The sequence below is a fragment of the Megalops cyprinoides genome, chromosome 9 (genome assembly GCF_013368585.1).
Source record: "Megalops cyprinoides isolate fMegCyp1 chromosome 9, fMegCyp1.pri, whole genome shotgun sequence".
Taxonomy (NCBI): Eukaryota; Metazoa; Chordata; class Actinopteri; order Elopiformes; family Megalopidae; genus Megalops; species Megalops cyprinoides.
In genome coordinates this window covers 17534257-17562172 of record NC_050591.1, presented here as the reverse complement: position 1 = coordinate 17562172, position 27916 = coordinate 17534257, and the positions used below count along the sequence as shown (strand labels likewise).

The window sequence follows — 27916 nt, the reverse complement described above, 5'->3', positions numbered from 1 at the left end:
TTCATGAGAAAGTTGGCACAACTTTGACGGAATGCATCTGGATGGAAACACAGCTAACCTTAGTTTAACGAGCTAATACCTCAAAATGAGCTAATTGTGTATCTATCTTATAGCTAAAGTTACGTAGGTTAAGACATGCAACGTTATCTGCGTAGCTAGCTAGCCTAACTAGCTAGTTAGCTAACTAGATACCATTGTTTTCGGAGTGGTGAATGACGGTTTCCACACATTGACTTTCGCTAGCTTTTTGCATTAGCAACAGCAAACTAATACAAATGAAGAGGAAAGTGGCGAAAGTGGGTCGACTAAGGCTGAGTCCAAATGAGGAGGCCAAGCTTATAAAAGAGGAACTCGAAAGGAGAAGGAAACTGAGATTACAACAGGTGAGACGCGAATCCTGCCGAACCTGGATAGCAGCTGTCTAGCCATGTAGCTAGTGTTGGATATTTAACCGTCAAAACGACATGTAGCTAGCTATTACTCGTTGCTTTTATTCTCACGGTAGCTTTGTTGTCATTATCTCCAAAATTCTGCTTATATTTTACATGCAAGTTGGGGGAATTATCTGTGCTCTGTTTGACAGATTTTCAAGTCTGTTTTGCACAATTCTTTGGGTCGCTTCCGTCTCATTTACTCTCGTCTTGTAACAGTATTCAGGCGTAACTCGAGAGAGCGTTCACCTGAACACAGTGCGCTTGTCAATGCATTGTAGATTGTCTGTACGTTATAAAGAGGAGTTGGTTGCAATAAATTCTGTTGTAACGTTGTGTCTGTGCTGCAGGTGCGGGAGCAGGAAAGGTACATCGCGCTGCAGATCCGCAAGGCGGTGCAGGAAAGGCGTGATCGTGAGCTCCAGAATCTAGCCGGGGAGCTGCAGGAAGAATGGCAGAGGCAACAGGCGGAGAAGCTGCAGGCGCTGGAGAGACTTTACCAAGACAGCCTCAAAGCCGTGGGAGAAGGGCATCGGAGTGCAAAGGAAAATGTATGTAGCTTGTATACCTGTGGAAAAGGAAATAACTGTCTGCTGCTGTCTCCTCCTTCATATGCGCACACACAAATAATTAAAAACGATAAACCTTGGATACATTTGCAAAGAAACGGTAGATTGCCATGTCAGAAGTTGTAAACTTCTACAGGTTTTCATCGCAGTCTATCATTCGTAGATGTGTCGTCAGTTTACTTTTCTTTGGTATGTAACTTGTACAGGTGTCAGTCAGTTTAAATTTTGCACAATATGTGCCCATCTAAAATAATATTGTCACAACAGAGCAGCTGGGTCTTGAAACAGGTGAGTTGCTGTGTTTTTTTTTTTTTGAGTCAGAAATGGAAATTGTTTGAGGTGTGTGTAAACACTATATTGTCAAACTACAAGTGCTCTGTCTTCGAAGTCTCATCTGAAAATGCTTCTGGTTCCTTTTTACCGAAACTCGTGGTGAGAACAGGGTTTGATTGTTGTTGCAGGAGCCCGACTGGGAGGCAATTGCACAGAAGGCAGAGGAACGTCAGGAAAGGGCTGTGCTCCGCCACCGCGAAGCCCTGAAAGAGTTAAAATCGAGAAGACAGAGGCAACAGGAGGAGCAAACTCGGTAAGGTCATCACTTTAAAACTGCGCTTTTCACATTTGTGCCAGATCAATCGCCTGGAGCAAGTCTGACTGGTACTGCACTCCGTCACACACTGAATTTCATGTGGACAAAAATGAACCTGAGAACCACATTTCAAGCGCTTGTTGTGCTTATTTTGGGTCTCCCCTTTGTGTATATGTTCAATGTTCTCAATGGGGAAGGGGAAAAAACTGACCCCTTTTACACTGGCCTGGGAACCTGGGTTTTCCCTCAGATTTCCTGGGTTTGCCTTGGGTTTAAATGGATCTTCCCAGTTTCAGAACACTACCTGGCTTTGGAGCTGGGTTTGTCCCTGTAAATTCCTAGGTCTGCATGAAAATATGAATGCAAATAGGCTGTTCAGTGAAATATGCCTGAGTAGTCAGTTAGGGATGTGCAGCATATGACTTGATAAACTTTGTGTTGGTTACTGTAATTATTTTAAAAAGCAGCTGTGAAGGAGAGCCTTTACCTGTCCACAGATCAGCTGATTGTGTTGTGCATTGTAAACTGCTGCATGCTTTGAGTGTTTTAAAGATTCCTTAATCATCTTTCCAGTTATTAGATTAACAATGGACACATGCTGTTCCATCAGCCTCACAAACAGGTTAATTGTTGTAGTTTTTGCCTGCTTTAATGGCAGTAGTTAAATGCAGGTGTGTGGGTGGAGGAGGTTGACTTGTAGGTTGTTGATTTTGCTGTGGTTGTGTTCAGGCTAATTCTGGATGGTGTGGTTTTTTTTCCTAAATAATTTTTTGTACAGGTTTTTACCTCATATCCAATTTGTTGTGCCGTGTGTCAGCCAGCATTGTTACAGCAACTCAAGTTTGACTGGGCTTCATTCTTTGTGGAATGCACCTTGGGTGCCTAGCAACTGCACCGACACTTAGTTTTGTATAGGGAGGAAGTAATTAACTTCCAAAAAAGCTTTGTTTCATGTTGGATGTAAATGAAGCTAATTTTCCATGAATCTCTGTCTCGCACAGACACATTCTTGCCAGGAAACAAGCCATGCTGGTGGAGAAAGAAAGGGCGGCAAAAGTGGCCAGTCTCCCACCCCCTCCTCCGGAGCCATTTGAGGTCAGAAACTTGGGATTGATTGCGAAGAAGACTAATTCCATCAGTTATATGCTTGTTTTGAATTTTTATTTATGTATTTTATTTTGGCATTTTCCCCCTTTACCCCTACCTATATTTGTGGGCAGTTATGCATTTAAGGTTATCACGGTAACCAGTGTGTGGGGTGAGACGTGTTCACTCCTCTGAGACTATTTTTTTTAAACTGAAAGTTCCACCTTGCCCCAGGAGATAAATGGTGGAAGATGGATGCATCCTCATGATGCTGTCTCAGTAGCTTAGTAGGTATCCACGCAAGTCCTGGGGTGTTGAGAAGGGAGCAGCGAGGGGGGACTGGCTGACCTACCTATTTCTGTTCCTGGGTATAAAGACAATCTGTTCCCCTGATGTGGACTCCCAGTCATTGCAAATGATGACTTTTTTTTTTTTTTTTTAATGCGGTCTGTAGAGGTTAGCCTGTGCTTGAAACAAGTGTTTTCACTGTTTGCGGCCATAGCTTTGCTTTTTAATTTAATGATGGTTTTGCTCCTGCTTTGTCATGGTTTTTTTCCCTGTTGCTTTCAGAAAATTGAGGCAAAGAAGCTGCCTTTAGTGAAGATGTCCGATGTGGATAATTTCTCTGTCACACATTTTCATATGCCAGAGACGGCTGTCGATCACGACAGGGACACAGAACAGGTAGACCTAAATTGCACAAATGATCCTCTCTATATTTTGGTATTGTGCACTGTATGGTAGAATGAAGACTCACATTCATGGTGTGTGCTGTGCTCTATTCCCTAAACCAGTGGGATCCATTTTTCATGTTGAGCTAGTAATGGTGAGGGAAAATTAGTGATTCCAGAACAACTCCTCAGGTGCCAAAGATGTCATTTACACACAGTTAGGAAATGAGCACCATTCTTCATAGGACCTTCCATATGCTGAAAAAAACATTTTCACACAGGCCATCTCGACTCCCCACTGGGTTTGGCAATTGCAAGACATTGTTAGTATGTGTAGGTGGCAGAGGAAAAACATCAAAAGTACAAGCTCCCTTTGTGCTTGTCTTGTCTTTTAAAGATACAATGCAAACCTAACACCTCATGATTTTATGGTTCACAGAAGTTCACAGAAACGGTGTCTATATCCTGGAGCATCCTACCTTATCATCTATTTAGCACATGCACAGATGCCCTCATGTTCAAAGCTCACATCACGTTCACATACCAGCATTTAGATTTGGTCAGACTGGGTCTGTAGGAACAGAAAGACATGGGATAAGGCCATTAAAAGTCTGAGGAAGTGGTGTGTGATCCCAGGATGCTATAGTCTCCCAGAGAAGCCCAAGGTTGAAAGGAAGGATCAAACACAAGTTTGTAACTGTTTGCTCTTGTGAGGGCTCTGTCTGTTCCAGATGAATACATTTACTTAATCCTCAGACTACTTCTGGTACTTAACAGAATGTGGTACCAGATTATGGCACTATGATTTAGTATCATTCCTGCTCCTAGCCTGAAATTGTTGGATGCGCTTTGAGTCACTTTGGGTAAGAGCATCTGCTGAGTGACTAAATGTAACTTCAGTGTGGTGGTGCCTTTTCCTCCTGCTTTGGTGGCAGCCAGATGCACGGCAGGCAGCAGAAGAGGAGGCCCAACGCCTGGAGGAGCTGGGCAAAGAGGAGGAGCATGAGAGGAGGGAACGGCTGGCAAAGGCAAAGCTGCGGGGCGACTGTGCCCTGAGGAAGGAGAGGCTCAGCCAGGTACTCCACCCACATGATGATGGTGCCTGAATGGTCATTTTGCCATTCTAATGTCATACCAGGTTTGTGACTGAAGGGACAACTTCGGACAGACAGCGCTGCAAACAGACTACGTCTGCTAAACACAGATGCTTGTGGAGGTCTTACAACAGCTGCACAGATTCGTCAGTACATCTTTCAATTTTCCGTTATTTCAGTTATATTTAAGCTATTGCTCAGGAAAAAGTGAAATGACCATGGTTGAGTATGTCAGCGACTGTAGAAAACTGGCATGCAATACTGTAGTAGTACATTGCAGACATAAAACCTGTCCAGAATGCAGTATAAATCATTTTCTGTAATTAGTATTGATTCATGTATTTATGTTTTACGTTTTTTCCTCTAGCTTGGAACATTAAAATCAGCCTGCTTACATTTGTTCTGCACAGCAGCGATATGAAGTGGGTTATGCTGTGTTTACCTGGGCTGCCTTACATGTCATTAAATGAATCTCCGCATCCTGGGGGTGTCTTCAAACGCAAGCAGATGGAAAATAGCCTGGTTGTGCGCCGTGTGCCCTGTTCCACAGGACAGAGAGCGCTTGCTGCAGGAGCTGGCCCGCATGCAGCAGGCAGACCTGCTACGGCGGCGGCAAGCGGTGGCCCAGATGCCTCCGCAGACCTACCAGCCCATTTACAGCAGACAGGAAATGAGGGAGGACTGGCAGCGGGATCTGGAGTTTGCCTTCGAGGACATGTATGCAGGAGAGAGACGTAAGGCTTTCTTCTGTTTCCTGTAGTTACCTGAAACTGGTTCTGTTTCCATTAAAGGAGTAGACCCTTGCGTGTTTATGCAGTACAAGCATTGCATTAGGTGTAGTTTTGATGCATCTAAATGCACGACATGTTGAATATCTTATTGTGTTGTCAGTGTAATGGAAACGGACAATGTTGATAGGCTGTGTGCACCACCCTCCAAAGCATTGTCCTAAATTGAATGATTGTTGAGAAACTACAAGCATTTCCTACATAGTTTCTTGAGTAAATGATTTGATCACCTCTTGGCTGGCTGTTGCAGGGATGAAGGGAGATTTGGTCCTGCATTTGGTCCCAGAGCCCCTTCCCACCATGACGTCTGAAAGCCATGATGATGACCTGAATGTGACCCTGGAGCCTGATGTGGCACCCAGTGCTGAGCAACATTTAGATGACCACCAGTTTCCATCACCTCCTCCCCACACACAAGGTTCCCAGCTATTCTCTTGTCTGATTATTCTAGTGAGTTCTGAAAACTTACTAAGACTGGAAATCCAATCCTTAAATATGAAGGCACAGACTTGGTAACATTTGCATGTTGTGCATATCGGAGAATAGCCCTTTTTTCTTCGAACAGACACTATTACATGCATTGAGCATGACAAGCTTTGCTTAATGGATGGCATGTTTGATTTGCTTTAATTATAGTTTGGCTACAGTGTAACAGTGGTTATCGAGCTGGACTTTGAAAGTTTGCAGGATCAATCAAAGTATTTGGCCGATATCAGATAAGGCAAATTCAGCATAAACAGAAAATGTAATGTTAAACATAATGTAAATTTCCTGGTGTAAGGGAGACTACGGTAATTTTTAATCCTTGATTTCAGTAAACTTGCATGCACATATGTATTCTGTGCTGTTGCCAGTCCCAGCTGAGCCAGCAGAGGGAGCTTCACGACATGCACTGAAGAAACTGCTGAATAAGATCAGGACCCAGAGAAGCCAGTGGAGCAGTCGTACTGAGGGCGAAACAGCCGCAGATGGCATGACCATCGAGACTGGCTCTCTAGCCAGTGAGGACAGGGGGACACTGGTTCCTTCAGTTCCTCTGCATTCAGACCCCTCTCGGCCTTCCCAAGGTAGTTCTGTCCTTTTTGCCTCCAGTTCTTTTTATATCACAATGCATTGTGAAGGAGAGAGGAGGCAAACTTCAGCTGAAACTCTGTTCTTTTCTCTTAGGTCATGAAACCACAGAGGAGTCAATAGTTGCCGGAACACTGCTACATCCCAAAGAGCACGCCATTAAAATCAGCTCGGCCGAAGCGGAGAGGAGGAAGCGGGTGTGTATGTCGCCTCCCATCTGTCCGATCTGAGGCTCCATTGGGAAAACTTTCTGCACGCTGCAGATTCCGCACTGCCAAAAAGGGAGGCGCCAGAAGTTTTAGGCTGACTCAGCTGAATGTCACAAACACTTGAGGGACAATGCTATGTAAGGTCACTCCACTGATGCATCAATCGCTGACTTGGCTAAGGTGGTACATTGATGGATCTAGTATTTGTTTTTTCTGGGCGAGGAGTTTAATTCAACAGAGGCTTATCCGAGATGCCTTAATTTGTTCAGAATATGCGCTGTTGTTTTTTTTTTTTTTTTTTTTTTTTTGAGGAAGCCTAATTTGCCCTCATGTTGGCAGGAGGAGGAGCTGGAGGAGCAGAAGCAGGAGCAGATTGCGCTGCTGCAGCAACTGGAAGAACAGAGGCGGAGCATCGAGCTGCAGCTGCAGCAGGCGCAGCTGGAGAAGGAGCGGCTGCAGGCTGCTGTTCAGTGGGATTTGGATCAATTCGCCCAGCAGGAAGTACCGGCACACGAACAGGAAGTGCCACCATCGCTTGCAGTGCCTCCTGAGGTAGGTTCGTGCCACCAAAAAAGTTTTAGGATGTGTCATGGTGGTGCTGTAGATCCGCAAGACCTCATAAGCTGTTTCCAGTGACGACCTTTAGTCAGAAGTCTTTCCACTCCAAATGTAATCTCTGCAGAGCCTGAGCTTTAGTAGCAGTCTATCAGGTCGCAGCAGTGTGGCAGGTACCTGGCTTATTTGCTAATGATATTTAATAGAATTAATCGCTGGCCTGGATTGCATGTAAATGTATCTGTTGTAGTCTTTACACTGACAGATCTTAACTGTATGTCAGCTATACCTGAAACCAACCACAGGTGATTACCTGTGTCATCAGTATGTTGAGTGATACGAGGTACCACAAAAAGTTTGGCCCAAGCCTAGGACTCAAGCAGAAATAAGCACAAAATTTTCTCAAAATACCAGTGTGTCAGAAAACAATGCTTACTCTGAATCAGGAGGCGTGAACTTGTTTGCTTACCGGCGGGACACACAAAGGGAAAAAAGACCTCCCGAGCCAATCACCAGACCCAAATGCAATCAGTGTCATTCCCTGCAGTATATCCATAGCAAGGATATGAAAAGCAATGTACAATAGCAAGCAAATGCAAAATTTCTAAACATAATTCAGGTGGGGATAGGTGGTGCCCTGTAAATGTGTTCTGTGATCAGAACTACCTGAACAGTAGCTGAGACTCGATATTAGCCTACATAAGAACAGCACACACAGTTAAGGCTGGTCTATGGAAGCACAGTGGGATATTTCTGATGGAGGGCATATGTTCCATGTTCATTTTGTAATGGCCCGCAGATAAATGCAATATTTTATTTGTCCCATATACAAACTGTTTCCTCCATTTTTGCTAATTCCAAGTACATAAACAGTATTCTAAAGCCTCCTTAACAGAAGGCCAATCAGTATGTTGGACATGCCTGCACAACATGCAGTCAGCTGCTATCAATGAGGAGCACTGTGAGCATGACAGATTCTCCCTGCCTGTGTGTTCAGCCAGGCAGGATGACGCATCATAATTCAGTTTTTTTTTTTTTTTTTTTTTTTTTTTTTTTAGGGCTTTAATCTTGTGTTGTGGGTGATAAACACTGTGCAGCACTCCAGAATAGATGGTAGGCAGTGCTGCCTTTTCTGCCCTTTGCAAAGTACCACAGTTGAACTGCTGCAGGGCAATATCCAGCTGTTTAAAATATGTAGAAATATGCTCTGTAGCTAACTGATAAATTGACAGGTTGTTCTGGAGCAGCAGTCTACAGCTGCAGAGGATGGGGACGATCACTCAAGGAAGGTACAGCAGTATCAGCAGCGCCTGCTGGAGCAGCACCGGTAAGTTTGCTCTTTCATGGTGTGGAGCGGGGGCTGGGGCTTCGGGGCTTCAGGGCTCCCGGCAGGCTGCTGACTCCGTGCCTCCTCTTCAGAATCGTAACAGCCTGTCTTGAGTTTCTGTAAAATGGAAAAACCAAAAAAAACAAAAAAAAATCATCTTGCTCAAGGGCCTGGTGCAGACTTGTTCTTCGTGCTACTGTTACATGCAGCTGAAGTTAATGAAAAATATTTTGCTGCTAACAAAAGACACGCTTCATCCTGAAATATGTCACTCAGATTTACTGACACAACAGAATGGGGGCTAGACTTGGTCTTGAATTAAAATTTTTTTGCTCTTAAATAATTCCTTCATTGAGAATTCAATAACAATAGCTGAATAACCAGACTGAGATGGCAAATCCAGTCAATTATATACAATCTGCCAATATCTATTTTTCATAAAGATACCACCGCAAATGCCATTTCAGGATTTGCTTTTCTGTTCTGGTATTTCTTTGCAATATCATTTTGTTGGAGAGAATGGTAGTAGTCATTTGTCATTGATGAAATCTGGACTGTGAGTTATGATTTATCCTCATCTCAAAATGAAAATGTTTCAGGGAAGAAAAAGTCTGAGGAAATGAAATTAAATGGAGAAGTCTCTCACATCTCAAACCAAGCATTTTGAACACAGTATAATTCCATCCGATGAATTAAAAGGATCCATCTCATTTTCTTGCCCTTCTAATGTGTGTCGTAGCAGAGAGGGCCGCTGGGTAATTTCACGTACGGAATACCAACAGTCTGGCCATCATATTAGATTGTCCTGCACAGCCCTCGATTCCCTCCATGCTGCAGTAGTTTTCTGTCACGTCTTAACAGATGGCACTTACTGCGTTATGAGACAGGTTTTCTTGTTCAATCATTTTAAGGACCAAGTTTATGCTTGTATGGAATTGGTTGTATGGTTTTTTTTGCACCATTTTAATGCTGCACTACATCGCTATTTGCCCTGTGTGTACCAACCCATTAGGTTTCTGTTTCAGGCAGCATAAGCAGACTGTGGAGGAGGCTCGTCATCGACTGGAGGAATACCAGCGCGCGCTGAAGATGCGGTATCCCAGTTCCCTCACGGCTGCAGCCGGTCCTGCCGTCTCCTCGCATTCTCTGCACCTCCAGGCAAAGGCGGTTCCATCCGCGGGAGTACCGTCTGGCCCCTGGGTCCCCCCCGTGCCTTCCTCCACAGCCGCGCTGTTTTTGCCCCAGCAGCGGCCTGCGGGCGCTCTTCAGCCCGGAGGGGCAGTGAGCTTTCCCTTTGTTCATTCACACACGCAGAGCAGTGACGCCGGCGTGGTCTCTGAGACTCACTCCAGCATCCCTGTGCCGGGCCCCTGCCCCGTAGCTCCAGCTGTCTTCACTCTCCCAGCGGGAAGGGAGCAGCCTCCTCGGGACTCTCAGATGCCCCTGCTGCCCGAGCCCACACCAGACCTGTCCGAGATCGAACCTGCGCCACTTGCACGTGTCTCGGAGAGTGCGCCCGAGCAGCTGCAGCCGCCCTCCGTCCTGCTGCCGGCGCACTCTGCAGCGCTAGTGAACCCTACCGCTGTAGCTCCGCAGCCCTCCGCACCGGAGCCGAAGGGTCTGCCGGGCCGGGCGTCTCCTCCGTCTCCCGAGTCTCCAACCCCAAAGCCCAGCCCCCGGGAGTCTCCCCCGCCCCCGCGAGGCGAGGCGGCGGTGTCGCTGACTGTGGCGGAGCTGGAGGCCCAGCGGCGGGAGCTCCAGGAGGCACAGCTCCGCCTGGAGGCGCAGCGGAAGGCCTTCCTCGACCAGCAGAGGGCGCAGGAGCAGGCGCTGCTCCAGCAGCAGAGCCAGCTGAGGGAGCAGATGAGGAGGCAGCGCGAGGCCCTGGACACGCTCCTCTCCGATGCACAGGTAACGCCAGCTGGAACGCGCCCGCGCCATCAGAGGGCCTGAACAGATGGCTGAATTTATCCTCATCAAGATGATACATGAGCACCCCTCCAGGTCCCTTCACCGCTGAGTTATTAGCGCCAGGCTGATCCTGTTCCTCCATAACCGCAGCCCCGGTGCACGTGTGCTTGTCCTGCCCGCTGCTTGTGCATTCTTCTCTTGCACACTGTTCACTCTGCAGCCCCCCCCCCCCCCCCCCCCCTTTCTGGCCCATCCTTCACCGCACGTGAGTGCGTCTGCCCTGTGGATGAGCGATGCGCCCGGAGACTTGGCCAGACCCGGGGCCCTGCACAGCCATATTCTCCCCTCTCCCTCACTCCCTCACACAGTGGCCCAGCCATCTGCTGACTCACTGCATCGCTGCTCAGGGTGACGGCACCCCCTGACCTGCAGTTTAAAAACTGCCAAAGTATGACCAACACGGAGAGGGGGCGGGACTGACCGAAAAGGGACTGCAGGCTTGCTGTGATTGATGTATTGACCCCAGAGTCCAAGTTAATCTTGTGCAAAGCACACTTTCACTTGAGTGTTTTGAAGCACCCTTTCAGTTCGTGAACGCCCTTGTTAAAACCATTTTCCCCTCTGTGTTATAGCCCTCTCAGTCTAGACCATTGGAGCTGGGGGTGAGCAGGACAGAGCAACTGAGTCTGATGTCCACTTTATTGAAAGCCATTGAGGAGTCGAACGGCAGCCTTGCCTCATCTCAGACCACTGACCTTCTGCCCCATTCATCCGCCCCACCCAGTCTGAACCAGGCTGGCTCACTTAACCATGTTTCTTTGTCAAGTGGTAAGTAGTCCTTTCTTAGCCTGTAGTATTCCTCTCTGCCACAAGGAAACTAGTTTTAAAACTGCAAAGACATATGAGGTCTGAGTCTGTGAGTGTACGTGTGTTTGTGTATGTGTGGTTCTGCCAAATGTCCTAGGAGCGACTGCACTGCTGGGGTCTTTGTTCAGAGATGTCGACTGGCCAGTTACCATGGATACCGCTGCCTCGTTAGCTTCCTCCAGATAGGACCGGTCAAGCCCCAGAAAGTAGTGCTGACAGATTGGGATCCAATTCCATCGGCATCGACTCCTCTGCTGAGAAATGTCAGGCTATAGGACACCTGAATGCTGCTGACCCACACTTTCAGTCTGTGGTTTGCTTTAGGCCATTTATAGTTTGCTCAGTGGTGAATTGAGCTTCAAAGTAAAGGGGAACTGCAAAGGTATCATTGACACCACTTATGGTGTGTTTGTTTACCCTGTCTGAAATTACTTTGGCTGGAGACATAACTAAAAAATGTCACACAGTTGTCCATCCAGCAAGCTAAAGTAACATTTTAACGTTTAACATTTTAACATTTTGGTAGCATTTTAACTCCTGTTAGTGTATCTTTTTCCAGCTTCGTCTTCCCTGGCAAGACCAGGACAAAAGGCAGTTTAAGTATTTGACTAAAATTGACCATTTTTAAGTCACAACAACCCGTTGTCACATTTGTGATCATCACCTGATCACAGTTCGGCTTCAGTTCAAACCCACCTCTGCAGGGTGTGATATATAAGGGGAGTACATCAGTCATGGTTAGGTCAGGTTGGTGCCGTGGGTAGTGCGGATATACAGGTCACTCGTCTCTGAGAGCTCTAATTGTTTGTGTGTCGCTGTGACCTGGCATCAGGCCAGGGAGTGTCTTTCTGTCCGTTCCCTGAAAGCCATTAGTCAAAATGACAGCTGAGAAATGAGTATGGTTCCGGCTGCATGAAGTGCAGTCCCACAACATTTATCCCTGTTTGTTTGAATAAACTTCCCTCTTGGCCTCGGATTTGTTTTCACAGAAAGACGCCACCTTTCCTTGTTCATAGGGCTGGGAAAGCAGCATTATGATTGTCCTGGTTTTTGTGTCAACCTCTTTCACTCTCTTCACAAGGTCTCTCTCCCACTCTGACGATGTCTGTCGTGTCTGACTATATGTCATTGTTAACACCCTGCCACACACTCGATCCTCTACCACATCTGCGCTCCAGAAGTGGGCCATTAGTCTTCCTGGAAGAATGTCCATTATGAATATAACTTCAGTCTGCATGTGCCCTGAAATCCGCTGTGTAGGGTGCAGTTGTGAATGAGCCTGCCCCACTGCATGACTCAGAAGTGTAATTTAAAAAGGTGCCATTCAAGTTAAGCTACTGTCATATACTGTACCCCCTGAAAATGCCTACAATTGTCCCTGTGCCTTCCTTAAAAGAGCATAAGTTCTCCTGTAACTGCTTTGTCCCAGTGTAAATTTGTTTTTTGGAAGGGCTTGAAATTTGCAGTCATGAATGTTTTTTTCTGCAATGAAATTTGGATGGAGGTGTTTGAATTTCATTTCATTGAAAAGAAGGAAAATCATTTGTTCCTGGCAAAGCGAAGTGTAGTCTGTTGGGAAACCTATCTGACATTTTAAAGCTGTGGATTGAGGTCTTTATTACTGTTTGTAAACAGGATGGCAATCATTGGGCAAGATTTGTCTTGGCTGTGTTGTTGAAGCTGGTGATTTTCATGTTGGTTCAGATGTAACAAGAGCAAAGTTACAGTAAACAAACAAATTGGTCCTCCTTCCCCCTGTAGCTATTGAAGATGTAAATTGTCTTCAGTTGATGCCGAATGTGTACTACCAGCACATCCCCAGAGGCCTCTCTGACAAATGTGCAGAGTTTTGAAAACCAGCAAAGGTCAAAATCATGCAAGTGTTAATGACTGCAATCAAGCTGAGAACTAATGGATGCTAATTGTAGTGTGCAGGTTGCTTTATCGTGTGTGATGCAGTTACAATATTTGCGTTTTGTAAAAAAGGGAGAGTCCTTATGTTTAACATTCTCTCTCCCCATTGATTTCATTTTAATGTTGGAGCATCAACTATCAGCGGGTTTTCTGCACAAATGCTCTTAGTGAAAAATTAGTATAAATTAGAGTAACCCTGTTTACTGTGTGTGTGTGTGTGTGTGTGTGTGCGTGTGCATGCATGTGTTAGTGAGAGAGCCCCCGATTGGTATTTGGCAATCTGTGTGGTTATTCAGGAGACATAGGGATATGATAATGATGCAATTGAGCATGTTTGTTTTTCAATGAGGTTTGTGTTACTGGGGTATGAAGCTCTGGCTGAATATCTGATTTGTGCTTGTACATGTTCTGGGTCTGATTGCTGTGAAATGGTGGAGCTGGGTAGTGCTTCTAGCCTAGCTACCATAAAGTCCTAGCATGGACTCTGGTGCCTCCTTCTCCTCTATTCCAATGTGTTTATGTGCAAACTCCATTTTTAGCGAAGGGGTTACACTTGCCTTTGTATAAGCAAAGTTCATGTGAGTTTTTGTCGCTGTTGCCTCACTGAAGTGTGATTTTGCCGTTTTTCTTCCAGACCCTGGGTCTCAGAGTGATTCGAGGAGCAGGGCGCCCCCCCAGGCCCGTGCCGCCAAGCCCCCGCTGGCCCGACCCAGACTGGGCCTTCTGGAGATGATTGAGCAGCATGAGCTCAGCGCTATTCAGGAGGTGGAGACGCCCATCAATGCCAGCCTAACTGCAGGTGAGCTGTGCCCCGGGAGCCGCCTTCTCAGCAGGGCCGTCTCCAGGGCCCACGACTCTTTTAATGCACTGCTGATGAAGCCACGCGTGTGCATTTCTATTTACCTTAATCTCATTTGAAAGTCTATGGAGAAGACATTTAGAAGGTTAAGTCAAGGCCTTTCTTATTAAATTTAATCCAAAGCAAATCCTACACTGAATTCTCTTTATACAGAAGAGCTTTTTAATTAAGTGGATCTGAAATGAGCTGAGCACCCCTAATGTCATTTTCATGAATCTGTGAGATTGGAGAGCGTGCTTGATGTGAGATTTCGTTGACTGACAGCTGGAGAGGAGCCGGAGGCGTCCTCCACTCTGATGGATGAGCCCGATGAGTCGAATGCCTCATCCTGTTTGGAGAGGGGACCCTCGAGCACCTCGCGTGGGAGCGGCTCCGGCTCCGGGAGCGGACGCTCCGGCAGACTGTCCTGGAGGGAGAGACTGCTGCTGGAGTCTGGCTCATCTCCAGAGGCTGGTGAGGAGAGAAGGGGGTTCAGTCCTGCAAAGGGAAGAGTAGGAGGGTGACTTTTAGCTGGAAGCCTTGGTCTCCTGAGGTATAGGGAGGTGGAAGGTGGGGAGGGGGTAGATGTGAAAGATCTGAGGAAGCTTTGTTATAACTGAGGCAGTGTGCTCACTGAGCCACTGGGCTACACTGCCAAATTAATCATGTGAACAATATGTGCAAAGGATTTTCAGCTCATTCAGTCTGAAGACCACTCATGCCTTACAAACCCCAAATTCTGGAAAGGAAAGTGGCATGCTGCCCTCACTGGATACATGGCTCTGGTGATGTGATATGTCATGTGCTTGACTGTTGGGTTTTTTTCTGTGCATTGCTTAATAATACACCATTTGGTCATGATGCGCGGTTGTGCTGTTTACCCTTTTTGTTTGTGTTCATGGTCTTATAGAAAGGTGGGTTGTAGGGTTAAAAGCAAATGAGGGAGTTAATACTGCAAGCTCTGTTAGTCAGCTACTGCAGGGTAAATTGAAGTGTGTTTTTTTTTTTTTTTTAGGAATATTGATGTGGAAATTCATCTATTTGTAACTGAGGCAGCTCTAAAGTAGAAGAGCGTTGTATTCATTCTAATGAGTACGCTGCTTGACAGCTTATTGGAATGGTACTTGATTATTTGGGAGGGCGGTAATTTGAAATTTCACTTTTTCTGTCCACTTTGGAATTTGGATGTTTATTTCATTTATGGATCTTTGGTGTTATGCAGTAATGCCATTGTGCTACTGTACTCAAACTGTGGTAATGTTGTATAACGTTCTCCAGGTCATGAATGTTTGGCCTTGTCCTGGCAATTGTCCAGCAGCTCTTTATTTTTAAAATATCTGAATGTTTTTTCTGTTCATTCTGCCCATCCTGAATATGTTCACCTCTAAGGCCAAGAGTTTACTGAGCCTTTTTTTTTTTTTTTCCCCTCCCCTCGCCACCACACACAAACGCAGATCCTGCCAGAGCCTCAGCCTTGCCACTGCATTCCTCTGTGATGGCCAAACCCCGTGAGGAGGTAAGCATCAGTCAGCTTATACTGGATCATTTGTTTCTGCACCAGCTTCCTCTGAGGTCCACCTCTGTGTGGATCAATGATGAAAACTAGCCAAATCTGAATGTTTGTGGCTTCATTACCACGATATTCATGATTATGCATGAGAAGCTTTTTTTTGTTTTGGGGTTTGGGGGGAATGGTTGCAAGTGTGTGATGTATGTGTTGGTGTATGTGTGTGTGGGTGTTGGTGTGCGAGTGCTTGTGTGTATGTATGTGCTTGTGTGTTCTGTGTTTCCTGTCTGAGCTGTGATGTAACTGAATTATGCCTGATGTATATATGAATATATACATTTTCTGATGGTTTCTACACTTGAACTGAGCTCAAGACATGGAAGGAGTGTCTCTTCTTGGAACAGGTGTGTGTCTACCTGGCAGATTGCCATTTCAATGTGACCTCTAGCATCCGGTCTTTGAAATGTGACGTCACACCTGAGTCAATATTCAGTGTCTCTGTGTTAACTTGGTACGTGTTGGTCTTTAAAACCAGAACTACACCTGTATAACTTTTTTTTTTTTCCCCTCTTTGGGAAAATTTCCCAAACTCCAGCAGGGAGGAGTGCCTCTCCAGTGCTCAGAGGAGAGGTATTCTCCTCCATCAGTGCAAGCCCCAGCGGATCCAGAGTGTCTGTCCTCCACCACCATTTCCACTGGGAGCTTCTCCACCAACGAGCAGGATTTCAGCTCCACTGCCGTAGGTGCGTGTCTATGCAAAATGTAGTGTTGATTCATAAATGCAGAGCAGAGGCCCTCCATCTCAGCTCCATATCTTGGCTACCGCCATGAGGAAGGTACTGGAAGCTTCTCCAGAGCACAGCAGCTTGAACGGCAGACTATCCACTAGTCTGTTCCAGGCTGAGATTATATCTAAATTCGAAACCTTGCGAGACCCAGCATACACTGCAGTGATAGAGGCAATTTTTCCACTTCCACTTTTGCCAGGGATTCAGTTCATTTAATGCTGCCTGCCCTTTACCGAATTAGAACAAGCGCTGTACTGCACAGGGTAACCACTACTCTGATAATCTTAAATGATCTTAAATGATTGAAGTCCCATGCAGCTTGCTGCGCTCCTGTCATAAGGACAGAAAGTGATTTTGTTTCCATGGCTCCTTACCTTCCTCTGCTGCCTGCCTATCTATCACATTCCAGCTGACCTTTTATGCAAGGGAACATGTTCAGAACAGCAGAACAGTCAATGTGTACAACAGCTTTTATAGAACTATTACAACTGTACAATTATAGAACTATTATAGAACTGTACACGTTTCAACAATTTTACTTGCATTTTTAGATACAATGAGGATGCATTGAGAAAGGAAAATGCAAATTGGACAAATTTATCTTCGCAACAGCAAATGATAATTCAAAAAAAATGAAGTAAAAATGTGAATGGTAACAAGATGGTAACAAACAAAACTTTAAAAAAATCAAGTTAAAACTTTTTTAACCCTTGATGAAAATTAACAGTAAATGTCCATGTGTTGTATTTTTGATTATTAGTGTTCCATTTGCCTTGCTTGGACATTTCAATTGTCACATGGGTTCATAGTCTACAGTTTCATTTATTTAACAGGTGATGTGTGTGTTATGGCAATATTTCATATGCATTTTTTTCTCCCATTTTTGAAGTTTGCATCAAATAATATTTAGATTAAATGCATTCTTACTGAACTCTGCTGAGTTTAGATGAATTTTAAAATTATTTTACTCATTTAAATGTTGATCTTAAATATCAGTATAATTTTTAGTTACCAAACTTTAGTTACCACGTAGCTGTGTTTGCTAATCCTGTGGTTTGGTCTAATTTACCATCATGTTGATGCATGCACTTCTTTGGTGATGTAGAATTTTAAACCCTGTTGTGTTAGCAAAAAGCCAGCACACTTACTTGGTTTTATCAGTCTGCTGTGGAAGTGCCATTGGTTCAGCTCGGGTATAATTAACCTGAGGCCAGAAGCACTGAGAGAGAAGCCCAGCTTTTCTTCGCGTTTCTGTGTCTGCTGCGTCTGCATGGATAACAGAACTTTTTTGTCGTTTGATATGGTGACTGCTGCAATTTGAAGGTAGAAAGGACTGAACTTTGATTTAGCTTCACATCAGTTACCATTTTAATTACGGCTCCACATTTCATTAGAAAAGCAAATCGAGTATGAAAACTGTGGAGTCTGTCATTAACTGGAAAGTGTTCTAGTGCAAACAAATTGAGTGGATCAGCCTTTTTAATAGACTCTCTAATAATTCTTTTCAATTCACTGCAACACTTGATACCCTTCCGTTTTAAAAATAGAACTGACACAAATTTCCTGTCCTTGGGTAGTGCTGAATCCATCCAAGTCTGAACCCTGATAATGTACTGTTTAGCAGGTGAAGGTCAAGGCAGTATGATACCAGCCTGACTTATCTTTTAAAGTGAATGCCTCTAATGATATTGAGGAAAATTCTAAATTAACTGCTGCCTCTGGCTTCTGAATTGAGCTGGAGTCCTTCCAAAGCAAACTAACTTGGGCTGAAATTATGTATTGTGGATTAAATAGCTGCTGTTGACATACTGTGTGTGTTCCTTTTCAAAGCTGACTCCTAGCTACATGGTGGTCTTGTTCATATATAATTGAAAGTTTACATTATAAATTAAACATAGTTTTACTGGGACATCTACAGAAAGAATGTACATAATATGCATAACGTACCTAATTTCTTTCTCCAGCATGCAGATTTGAAAATATAGTCAGATGTAGACAGTAACAGAAAAGTCTCAACTTGAATGATGCGCTGGATGAGACTTAGACGGGAGGAAATGTGAATGATACACACGCAGCTAAGGCAGGTCAGAAACATGCTTACTGTTCCTCTTAGATTCATCGCTACCTGCAGATACTGAAAGAGGAGGAGGAGGTCTTGCCTCCTTGTGCAGGCACAGCATCCGTGACGACTCGAGTCACCTGTCCCCCACTTCCGAGTCCATCTCGCACAGGAGCATGATCCAGAGCATCATTGACAAGTACACAAGGGAGCTAAACGTGTCACTAGAGGCTGTTGGGAGCTTTGCAGGTACTAATCTACCACTTCATAACCTATCTTTTTGAAGAAGGGAAGATGAAGTGAGAATTGTATTGGAAAAGAGTTCAAATACACCTTTTTCATGGAGCTTTACAGGGACAAGTTTCTATTGGTAAACTCATTTGAAGTTAACAAGCTTTTAAAATTAGATTTGCCATTAATGGCCTCATAAGGCCATCAGGGCTCTAAAGTACTACAATGTGTGGATATTACATTTGCAGAGATACTTTTCATGATGTCTCGGTGACTGACGCCCATTCCTGCTGATTTCTCTCCAGCTCCGTCTGCAGAGAGAGATGTTTCAGGTCTGGGAGGGGAGTCCTCCATCTCCCCACCAGGACTGAAGGACTTAGTGAATCGTGTGGAGGGATGGTCTCTGGTGGCAGAACGAGACCTTTCATCTCTCTACTCAGGCCCGTCATTTGGAATTCATACTTCCTCCCAGGTACCGTATACACACCTACATTTACGGTCTTACTCGTCTTGCTGATATGGAAAAAATTGCAGTGGTCTTAAGCGATAATTGAAAATGGGTTTTAGACATTAAAGCATCTGTTTTCCATGCTTTGTGTATGCAGTGTTATCAGCCGTCATGGTTTGGTTGGAGGTTTTCTTCAAAGGTTTGCAAATTTTACATAGATGTATTTTTTGTGGTCAAAATCAGGAAGCCTCCATCCCAAAGCTCTATGATGGTTCCAGCTCTTTGTACCTTCAAGACGCACATGGAGAAGTCGGCAGCAGGGGGCTGATGGAGGCCATGGAAGATGTTTCCACGTTCAGCTTTGAAGGTCCACAGAATTCTTCAGGTGAGGGGTTTTGGAATGTTGAGTGACATTTTATTTTGCCTTCTATCTGAGAGAGTTCACTTTCTTTTGTGGAAAATGTTTTGTTATGCTGCGGTTGAAGTTCACGGTTGTGCTTATCTCTCAGGTCACTTTCTCCCTCTGGAGCCCAGGCCAGACTTTAACTCCTCCACGTCTTCCTCCCAGCGCTCAGAGAGACAGGAACAGATAAGGAGAGCTGAGGTGTGTTTTCTCTTCCCCCGCTTTGATCGATCCTGCTCTTTCTTTCCCCTAGACCCACATTCTTTAAAAACATAACTCCAATTCTACTGGCAGAACCTGTAATAAACATGTCCTGACAGTTCTGAGATTATGCTGTGCACTGATAAACAGCACAGCTGACAGCAGGTTTAACATGCCAAGGACATGGCTTTGGTTTTTATGCAAATGCCTCCTACTGCCGTATCAGTTTTACTCCCTCTGCAGTTGCCGCGGTCTTAACCAGCTAGCGTAATTACGCATAGACTCACTCAACACAAGCTTTCTACGCTGTGAGCAGAAGTCTGCTCTCTTGACCTCTGCTTTAATTACCTTTCTGGGTACTTGCTGTGCTCAGTTTTGTAACTGCTATGGACAGTGTCCTGTTGAACTACTGATTGTGTTGAATGCTGAGGCTCGTTAAAACCTGTATTAACTGTGCAAAGCTCGCAGGGCAGTATTGATTCTGCGTTCAGTAGAATTGAATTTGTGTTCAGCTGAGTGGGGCTATATTGACCCTTTTGCTGAGAAGGCAGTCAGTACTATGGTGGCTGACCAGTGCTGTGGGGGGGACAGTATTGACTGCTTTTTTTGTGTTGTGTTCAGGAATGGGATTCTGTGAGCCAGATAACTGGACACACCTCGGGTCAGTCATCCTCTGTGTGTCAGGCAGAATGGAGGGACAGCACGGTGAGCCGGCTGATTGGTCTCTTCTCGGATCAGTCAACTTCTCATTGGCTAAATGAAGGGCCGGACTCTGTCACGAACCAGTCAGTTGGTCCGCTCTCGGATGACCCCTCCTCACAGTTGCTGGGTGGAGGGCGACAGATAACGGGTGAATCGGAAGACATTTCTGTGGACCAGCAGAGTGAGAGCTCCGGTAATGAGCTGTGCCATCTCTGTTCATACAAATCAAATTGTCTAAGTGTAGTGCTGAAAGTATCAGTCTTCTGCAAAATAAGTGCACAGTAGAATGACTTTGGCAGGTTGTACAAATGAGACTTTAAAAACAGGATTATTCAGGTACAGTTCTGTTCTGCAAGATACAATTTTGTTCTACCATACAATTTTGCCAGAATTTGCTAGATGTCCCTTTTTTTAGAAACTGCAAAACTTCACAAATTGCTTCTTTAACACCCTGTCAGCAAAACCTGTGTTAGCCATCCTTTAGAACTTTGTCACTCTGCAGATAGATTTGTCAGTGGTCTGCACGGAAGGTGGCATTAAATGAGGCCCTAGATGCAGATGGTTCGATCTGGGGCTCGTAGCTATCCCCTGATGTTGCTTGTGGTACAGTGCCCTTTTTTGTAATGTTTTTGAGATATTTCCCTTACTCTTTCACTATGTGGTAAAATCTTCCTGTAAGACCTGGAGCAAGCACTGTGTGTGCTCTTGTCACAGAAGGAGGCACAGATCATTCCCTGCCCCGGAGAGAGCACGGAGGCCCAGCCAGAGCAGGTCAGCCCGTAGAACCAGCAGCGTCCCCAGGACTCTCCCTGATTAGCACCGGCCCATCAGACCCTGAGCTGGACACTCAGGAGACTGAGCCTCCTTCACTGACTCAGGTCCGTCCTCTTTCTCCGCATGATGCTTTATTGGTGATAAAAATCATTCTTTTATTACACTTAGTGTAGTAGTAAAATCAGTACTGTGGACTAGTGATTCAGAGACAGCAGACCCGATGTTCCCTTTAGTACGATACATACCTAGTATAAAACAATAGAGCGAATATATGGAATATGTAAAACTGCTGCATTGTAGTGTGTGTGTGTGTGTGTGTGTGTGTGTTAGTCAGGTATATAATGCATTATATTATATATATATATATATATATATATATATATATATATATATATATATATATATATAAAAAAAAGTGAAAATTTTGCGCATACACGTATTATATAAAAATGTTCCCCCCCCCTCTTTTAGCAGGATTCCCTGAGGAATGTCCAGGATGTTATCTTTGAGTCTAGCAGGGAGCTGCAGGAGACTGGGATGTTCCTGGAGATCTCCCCAGAGTATACACAGGCCCTTCAGGACCCTGCTGAAGGAGAAGGGACTCTCGGTGAGCTGGGGCTGGGTCACACTAAGCCAACCCATCAATAACTTTACAAGCACAAACTCAACAAAGTCCAAGGTTTGGAAAGAGCACACCCTGTTATTGAACGTAAAGCCACCATTTATTGGTGTTTGATTTGCAGTATCTTTCAGGGCTATACCTGGTCCTGTCTAACTTCAGAACCAATTTATGTACATCAGAACCTTAAATTGGTGTGTCCTCGCTTACCTTGCTGTAACCAAATGAATCTAACTAGACCAAATTAATCTTATTAGATGAGCCAGCCGTTTTGTTCTCATTTGTCTCTGGGGCAGTTCACTTAAAAGGGCTAATTTGTGCAGAGTGCATGTGACTGACTTACCCCAGGCTATAGAAAATGTTAGCTGAAGTGAAGCTCTGGAAGCCTTAGTAATCACAGGTTTCTTTCAGTGGACCCCACTTCGGATTCCTTTCATCCTCTGCTGGCGGAGGTCACTCAGAACGACGCTACTGAGCACTCCGTGACCTTCCACCTCCCTGAGCAGGAGCCGCAGCGCTCCGGGGTGGCCCAGGAGGGCGGAGCCCCGACGCGTGAGACAGAGCGACCTCCCTCGCCCGAGCAGCTGAGAGCTGAGCAGCAGGACCCCTCCCCGCTCCCGCCAGCTCCGCTGCAGGACTCGCTTTACCAGCTGGCCGAGTCACAGAGCAGCACCCAGGACTCGGTCCTGACGGAGTCCCTCCTCACAGCGGACCCGCTCCTCACAGCGGACCCGCTCCTCACAGCGGACCCGCTCCTCACAGTGCGCCGCCTCCCCGGCCTGAGTCCTCCTGACCTTGCGCCAGTACCCCTGCCTGAAGAGGGGGCGTGCTCAGACACGAGGCCCGCTCTGCGTGAGGGTGATGAAGCCCTGACGCAGGGGGAGTTTGGTACCAGGAAGCCAGACACCAGCGCAGCAGATGGCGCGGGCAGTTCTAGGTCAAAGGACAGCCTGCCTGCCTGGGATAGAATCCTGGTATGTATGCACTGGAGCTGGGTTTCAGTTATTTGGCACCTGAATCAGTTATTAGTATCAGTTGAAGGCGGAAAATGAGGTTGGACAAAACATGAGGAATCATGCAGGCACTGTTCTGGTAGCCGGAAGGTTATGATGAACAAAATTAAGTGGAGCTTCATATTTCTGAAGTGCTCTCCCAAGGGGCTCCTTCTCTGCCAGTTTTCACTGTAATGTGAAGTAAAGCCACACATGCATTTTCCCTCGGACACCTCAGCCGCCCCCGCCGTAGCCCTGTGCCGAAGTAATTACCGCGGTTATTCTCCCCTCTGGCCAGGAAGTAACAGCCACAACCAAGCACATGTGATGAACACAATTAATCTTTGCTTCATTAAGAAAAATGTCCCTGTCTGATTTATTTAACAGTGCAAGTAATTTCTGAGGCCATTTATTTGTTTTCTCATTAATGATTGTCGTTAAGTAAAAGGTGTTTTACAGCAATCCATATATGTTGACACAGCGTCTCACCTATTGATGCTCCTGATGGAACATTTGAGGCAAACTTTGCATATCAAATGTAATTCTAAGAATGGACATCACTGGAAAATCTCAGTGCTAAATTACAAAGTGAAAAGCCATCCACACGTTGACAAAAATGCATTTTGGCAAGGAGAGATGAATAACATCGTTTTACCTCCCACTCAGAACAGGGACAATTGTCAACAAGCGAGTCATATTTGAGAATGCTTGTCTGTCCAGTGAGCTGTAAACTGGTTTCCCGCACAGCGGTTGCCCTCTAGCATTGTCTCAGAGGACAGATGTCAGTTATGTTGGTTGAGCCATTGTCTGTCACACAGGAGTTGGGCAGTGGGGGAGGGATCCTGGAGGAGCCAGAGCTGACACTCATGAACCTGACTGAAAGCACAGTGCAAGAGCTGAGTGTTGATGAAGAGGATGAAGAGGCCAGGGGTAAAAGCAGGGAGCCTTTGAGTGAGGAGGTGAGAACCCCTTCTTTATGAACAGGTCTCCTATGAAAGGGGGCTGGGTGCTTTTTGGGCTTTAGTTTTGTCTTTCATCTGGTAATTTAAATGAGTAAATAGCCCTAATGCTGCTTGTCTGAGCTATATGTGTGTGAGTTAGATTTAGTGTGTAGTACAGAATTGAATTTGCAATTTAATTTAAAAATTGGTTTTCTCTATCACTAATGAGAACTCATGTCATTAAATAGCTCACTGAAGCTCCTCTGAGGTTGTTTGTTTGAGGATTGTTTTAAGCTTGTGTTAATGTTTCAGAACTTCAAGTCTCTTTGCCTGGAAGACACCAGGAATACAAAGGAAGAGTCAGTGCAATCTCATGCAGGTGAGGTCAAAGGCCTGCAGTGTGTTTCTGCAAGTGGAAAATTAATGACATTTTTCATCCTCTAGTCAGCCTGTCTCTGTAACATTATTGCTGGTGTGTTATCAGGTGATGACACTCAAGTGCCTTGAAGTATTTCTGAGAATCCTTTTTTACGTTTTGTAATTAAAGATTAAATCCAGTGTCTTTCAGTGAGTACTTTTTAAGTTGATTTGGTGTGCACATAACCCGAGAACAGTCATTCTTGAGAATTTTCTAGTGATTTTTTTTTTTTTTCTTCTTTTGGGGGCCGTTTGTGACTCTAGTGATGCTGCTGGAGTTCCAGTCCTCCCCTGGAGACTTGCAGCAAGCCTTTCTGCAGAGACGCCAGGACTTCGTCCAGAGATCTGCCAGGAGGCTGGAGGAGATGAGGTCTAGGAGGGCAGAGATGAAGGGCTCACCACATGTGAACTGGCCTAAAAACACCATGCAAAGCTCAAACACGAAGTCGCAGCTTCAGCCCCTGGGTAACGGCACATTCTGAAATGGCATTAGAACTGTGGATTCAGTCATGCTGCCTGCTTGATTCATTCAGTTTACGTACCTTGCTCAAGGGTCCAGCTAAAATTGCGTGTAGCTAGAGGGAAGTATTCTGCAAAAAGGGTGTTCATTTCAAATATGACTCATTTTGTAACAGTACAAAATGAATTATAAGGCCTGTTATTTGAACTTCTAATGTGACTTGGCAAAGGTTTGTCTGTCAAGTTAATAATGGGAACAGCCTCCAGAAACTGACTTCAGCAGCCAGAATCCATTGTCTAAAGCGAAAAGGTAATAGTAACCTTACCTGGCTGCTGATGTGTCGATCTTGAAGTGCTGTCGTTCACAAGTCCTCCGATAAACTGTGAACTTGCCTAGCCCCATTTCTCTTAAGTGCACTACTGGCAGAAGTTGATGTTTTTGAGTCTGTTTAAAATAAATGTTAAATACAAGCAAAACATCTGTTGTGTGTCATGAAGAGCCAGTTTCATTGGTGTTTCTGTGATGGGATGCATGCCCTGTTGATTTGTTTCATGCTGTACTTTGGCATGTGTTGTGTAGTTTTGAGCTTTATGGAAAAAAACTTTACAAGCTCCCTAACCTAGCTAATTTTTACAGTCACATAAGCTGATTGGGTTGAATGCTGTTTGCTTCAGTAGGCAGTCAGTTTTCCCTAACCACCGCCCCTTTTCCCCCATTCGAAGGCATTGTCTGCAAGCTAAATATCTAGTTCTTTCACATTCATCTGATCAAAACGGCACATAACATTTGAAGACATCCATGTTGTTGGTAATGTTATGCACTAATTTTCACAGGAGGTGGTTCTCATGTAAACGTGGAGGAGTACAGATTGTATTAACACAGTACAGACCTCCTCTGCACAACATTAAATGCAGTGACAATGTCCTGCATAGAACCTGATCCTGCTGCTTCTGTTCCTAAGATCAGTTCTGTAACCCCTGCACCACAGTGTTCCCCATGAAGCAGTATAACCACTACTCACAGTTCTGAGAATTATTCATTTCATGAGACCAGTTAATACAGTATGATGTGATGTACTGGTTTGCCTTGATGGCTTGAAGAACAAGGATGTCCTGATTTCAGGTCCTTTTTTGCAATGTTACCCTGACTGCAATGGAAGAAAAATGAAATTGATGGCTCTTCCTTTGTTTTAGCTTTACTTTCACTTCTGATTTCTGCCCTTTTTGCATCTCTTCTCAGTGGGTGGGAGCGAATTGAAGAAGGTGGGGGAAGTAAGAGTGTGTACACCTGAGCACAGGAAGATGGAGGAGGCGGAGATGCACCAGCGCACGGAGAGGTAGGGAGAGAGCACTTTGTCCTGCTCATGAATCACACATGCACATCAGTCGCACTTCGGCGGCCCAAACTTGCCATTTTTGTGTGCGCTCTTCGCCGTGACGTCAGAACGGATGAGACGGGACTTTGCAGGAAACGGAGCTGTTTGATTATACTCATCCAGCCCCGCAGCTGAAATGGCTTCCTCGTTATCCCGGAGCAGATGCAAGCGCTGGAGGTTCAGCAGGCTGCCGCAGTCGCGTCCGCCCCTGTGACGCATGTTGAATTGCGCTCCTCTCCCCTGTGAGACGGAGGCGCTCTGCGGGAGCGCGTCCGCCAGAAGGTCCCGGCTGCTAAACCGCAGGCTAAAAGCGGGCGCCTCGCGCTTCCGTCCCGACTGTCACCGCGGCTGACAGGAGACATTGTGTGCCTGTCCGCCTTTGGCCCTGACATTTTGTTAAGCCAATCCTCTTTCTCTGGCTGGTTTTCACATAAAATTTAAATAATGAGCAGGAGGATGAATAAAGAAGCTTCTCTGACAGTCCAGCTCTGGTTATTAGGGAGCTTGAAATATGTGCTCTAACAATGCACTGTGAGTCCTGACCTCTGCTTAGAACTGGCATTCAAGAGTTGTTACTCTGGGCAATTTCCCTGTTTTCTTTTGTGGGCTTTTTTTGGAGGATAAATTTATTTGTCTGTGTGTCTGTGTGTGTGTGTGTCTGTGAGCGAGCTGGCATGAGCATCTTTTAGTCATGAAAAGTAAATGAACGTTGGTGGAGGAGACTAAGAGGGGGCCGCATGTGATAATGTAGACAGTTGGAAATAAAGGGCTTGCCGCAGGAGTGCTGAAGTGTGTAATTCGGCTACTGTTGCACGTCCAACCAATAACCCGTTTGATATGTCTGTAGATTATATAACCAACTCGAGGAGGTGAGGCAGCGCAAGGAGATGAAGTTGAGGCAGGAATCCTATGCCAAAAACAGGGAAAAAGCCAAGGAATTTCAGAAGGTATGAACACACAGTACATGTTTCTGCACAAGTTTGTTCTCTTGCATCATAGTTTATATTTCAGTGAAGGGGTCAGGGCATTGGACTTAGAATTTAACCCACACTCAACCTGATTCTAGGTTTAAACATTGCTGCTGTACCATTGTACCATTGTACAGTGGTACACAGTTTAAAATGCAGTTAAAAGGACTGCGGTGCGAGGAAAATTTCAGTTTTCCCCAAAGTAATAGTTTGATAAATTGCTGTTGTAGTAGAAAAGTAGACTTTATAGCATGGCTTATTGTTGTTTCAGGTATATTTTCATAGTCATTTGAAGCAGATAATGGTGTAATTTTGGCTCATGGTTTTACAGATATGACATTACTTTATGATTAGTAGGTTGTGACCGCATAGTAATTGCTCTCATTTAGAGGAAAACTAGGAAGTTTTTAATTGCTTTCCTCTTCTAATGAAGGGACACTTTTTGAAAACCATCTTTAATTACTGTACCACTAAATGACACTTCTCTTCTCCACAGAAAACTTTACAGAAGCTAAGAGCAAAGCAGGCTCGTCGTTGAATGTCATCTTGTATGTGTTTTTAATGTGTTGTCGCTTAAATTAATTTATACTGTCAAAGGCCTATTTTTTACTTTTTAATATGGATTTTTTTGGAGAAGAAAAAATCTACTAAACTAAATTAACTAATAAAACTTTACTGGTAAATTATTGTTCACCAAGTGCACTTTATTGTATATTTTCCTTTTACTGATTAAAGTTTAAAAGCAGAATGTTGTATTTGACTGTGTACAACTTTTTTTTTCCCCCTGTACACTAATCATTTTCCCTCCTCTGGTTCTTTAGGAATGTGGGGATTACAGTACAAAGTTCTCTAAAATCCCCCAAATACCCCTACGCGAATGTTTTCACTCCTTGCACCGTCATAATTGGTTCTTTTATTACAGAGCACACAGTCACATTTTCTGATCCTCTCTTAGGAGGGGGGGGGGTCTTTGCACCATCTCAGCTGCCTGGATCCGATTGTGTGAATTTGCTGAAGAAATTGCTGCCGCTGGACAGACAGGGTGGAAACTGGGCTGTTTGTTTGAGAATTGATTTTAAGAAATTCAGCGCTAACCTTGCTGGAGCGTGGC

At 45.0% G+C, this 27916-nt stretch overlaps 1 protein-coding gene across 1 annotated transcript; it reads left to right on the top strand.

The window, feature by feature from the left end:
• On the top strand, positions 1 to 27399 carry cep295 (centrosomal protein 295). Its single transcript, XM_036537592.1, has 32 exons — positions 1 to 383; positions 782 to 982; positions 1462 to 1586; positions 2591 to 2684; positions 3246 to 3359; positions 4282 to 4422; positions 4991 to 5174; positions 5479 to 5646; positions 6083 to 6295; positions 6396 to 6496; positions 6848 to 7060; positions 8296 to 8390; positions 9416 to 10301; positions 10934 to 11129; positions 13717 to 13881; positions 14206 to 14394; positions 15375 to 15436; positions 16023 to 16170; positions 18329 to 18523; positions 18811 to 18977; positions 19197 to 19338; positions 19463 to 19557; positions 20179 to 20452; positions 20974 to 21137; positions 21505 to 21640; positions 22064 to 22626; positions 23463 to 23603; positions 23898 to 23964; positions 24267 to 24467; positions 25702 to 25798; positions 26685 to 26784; positions 27302 to 27399. Exons 1-32 carry the CDS (start codon positions 276 to 278, stop codon positions 27341 to 27343), a joined length of 5787 nt encoding a protein of 1928 aa, XP_036393485.1. The 5' UTR covers positions 1 to 275; the 3' UTR covers positions 27344 to 27399.
• Positions 27400 to 27916: the final 517 nt, after the last annotated feature.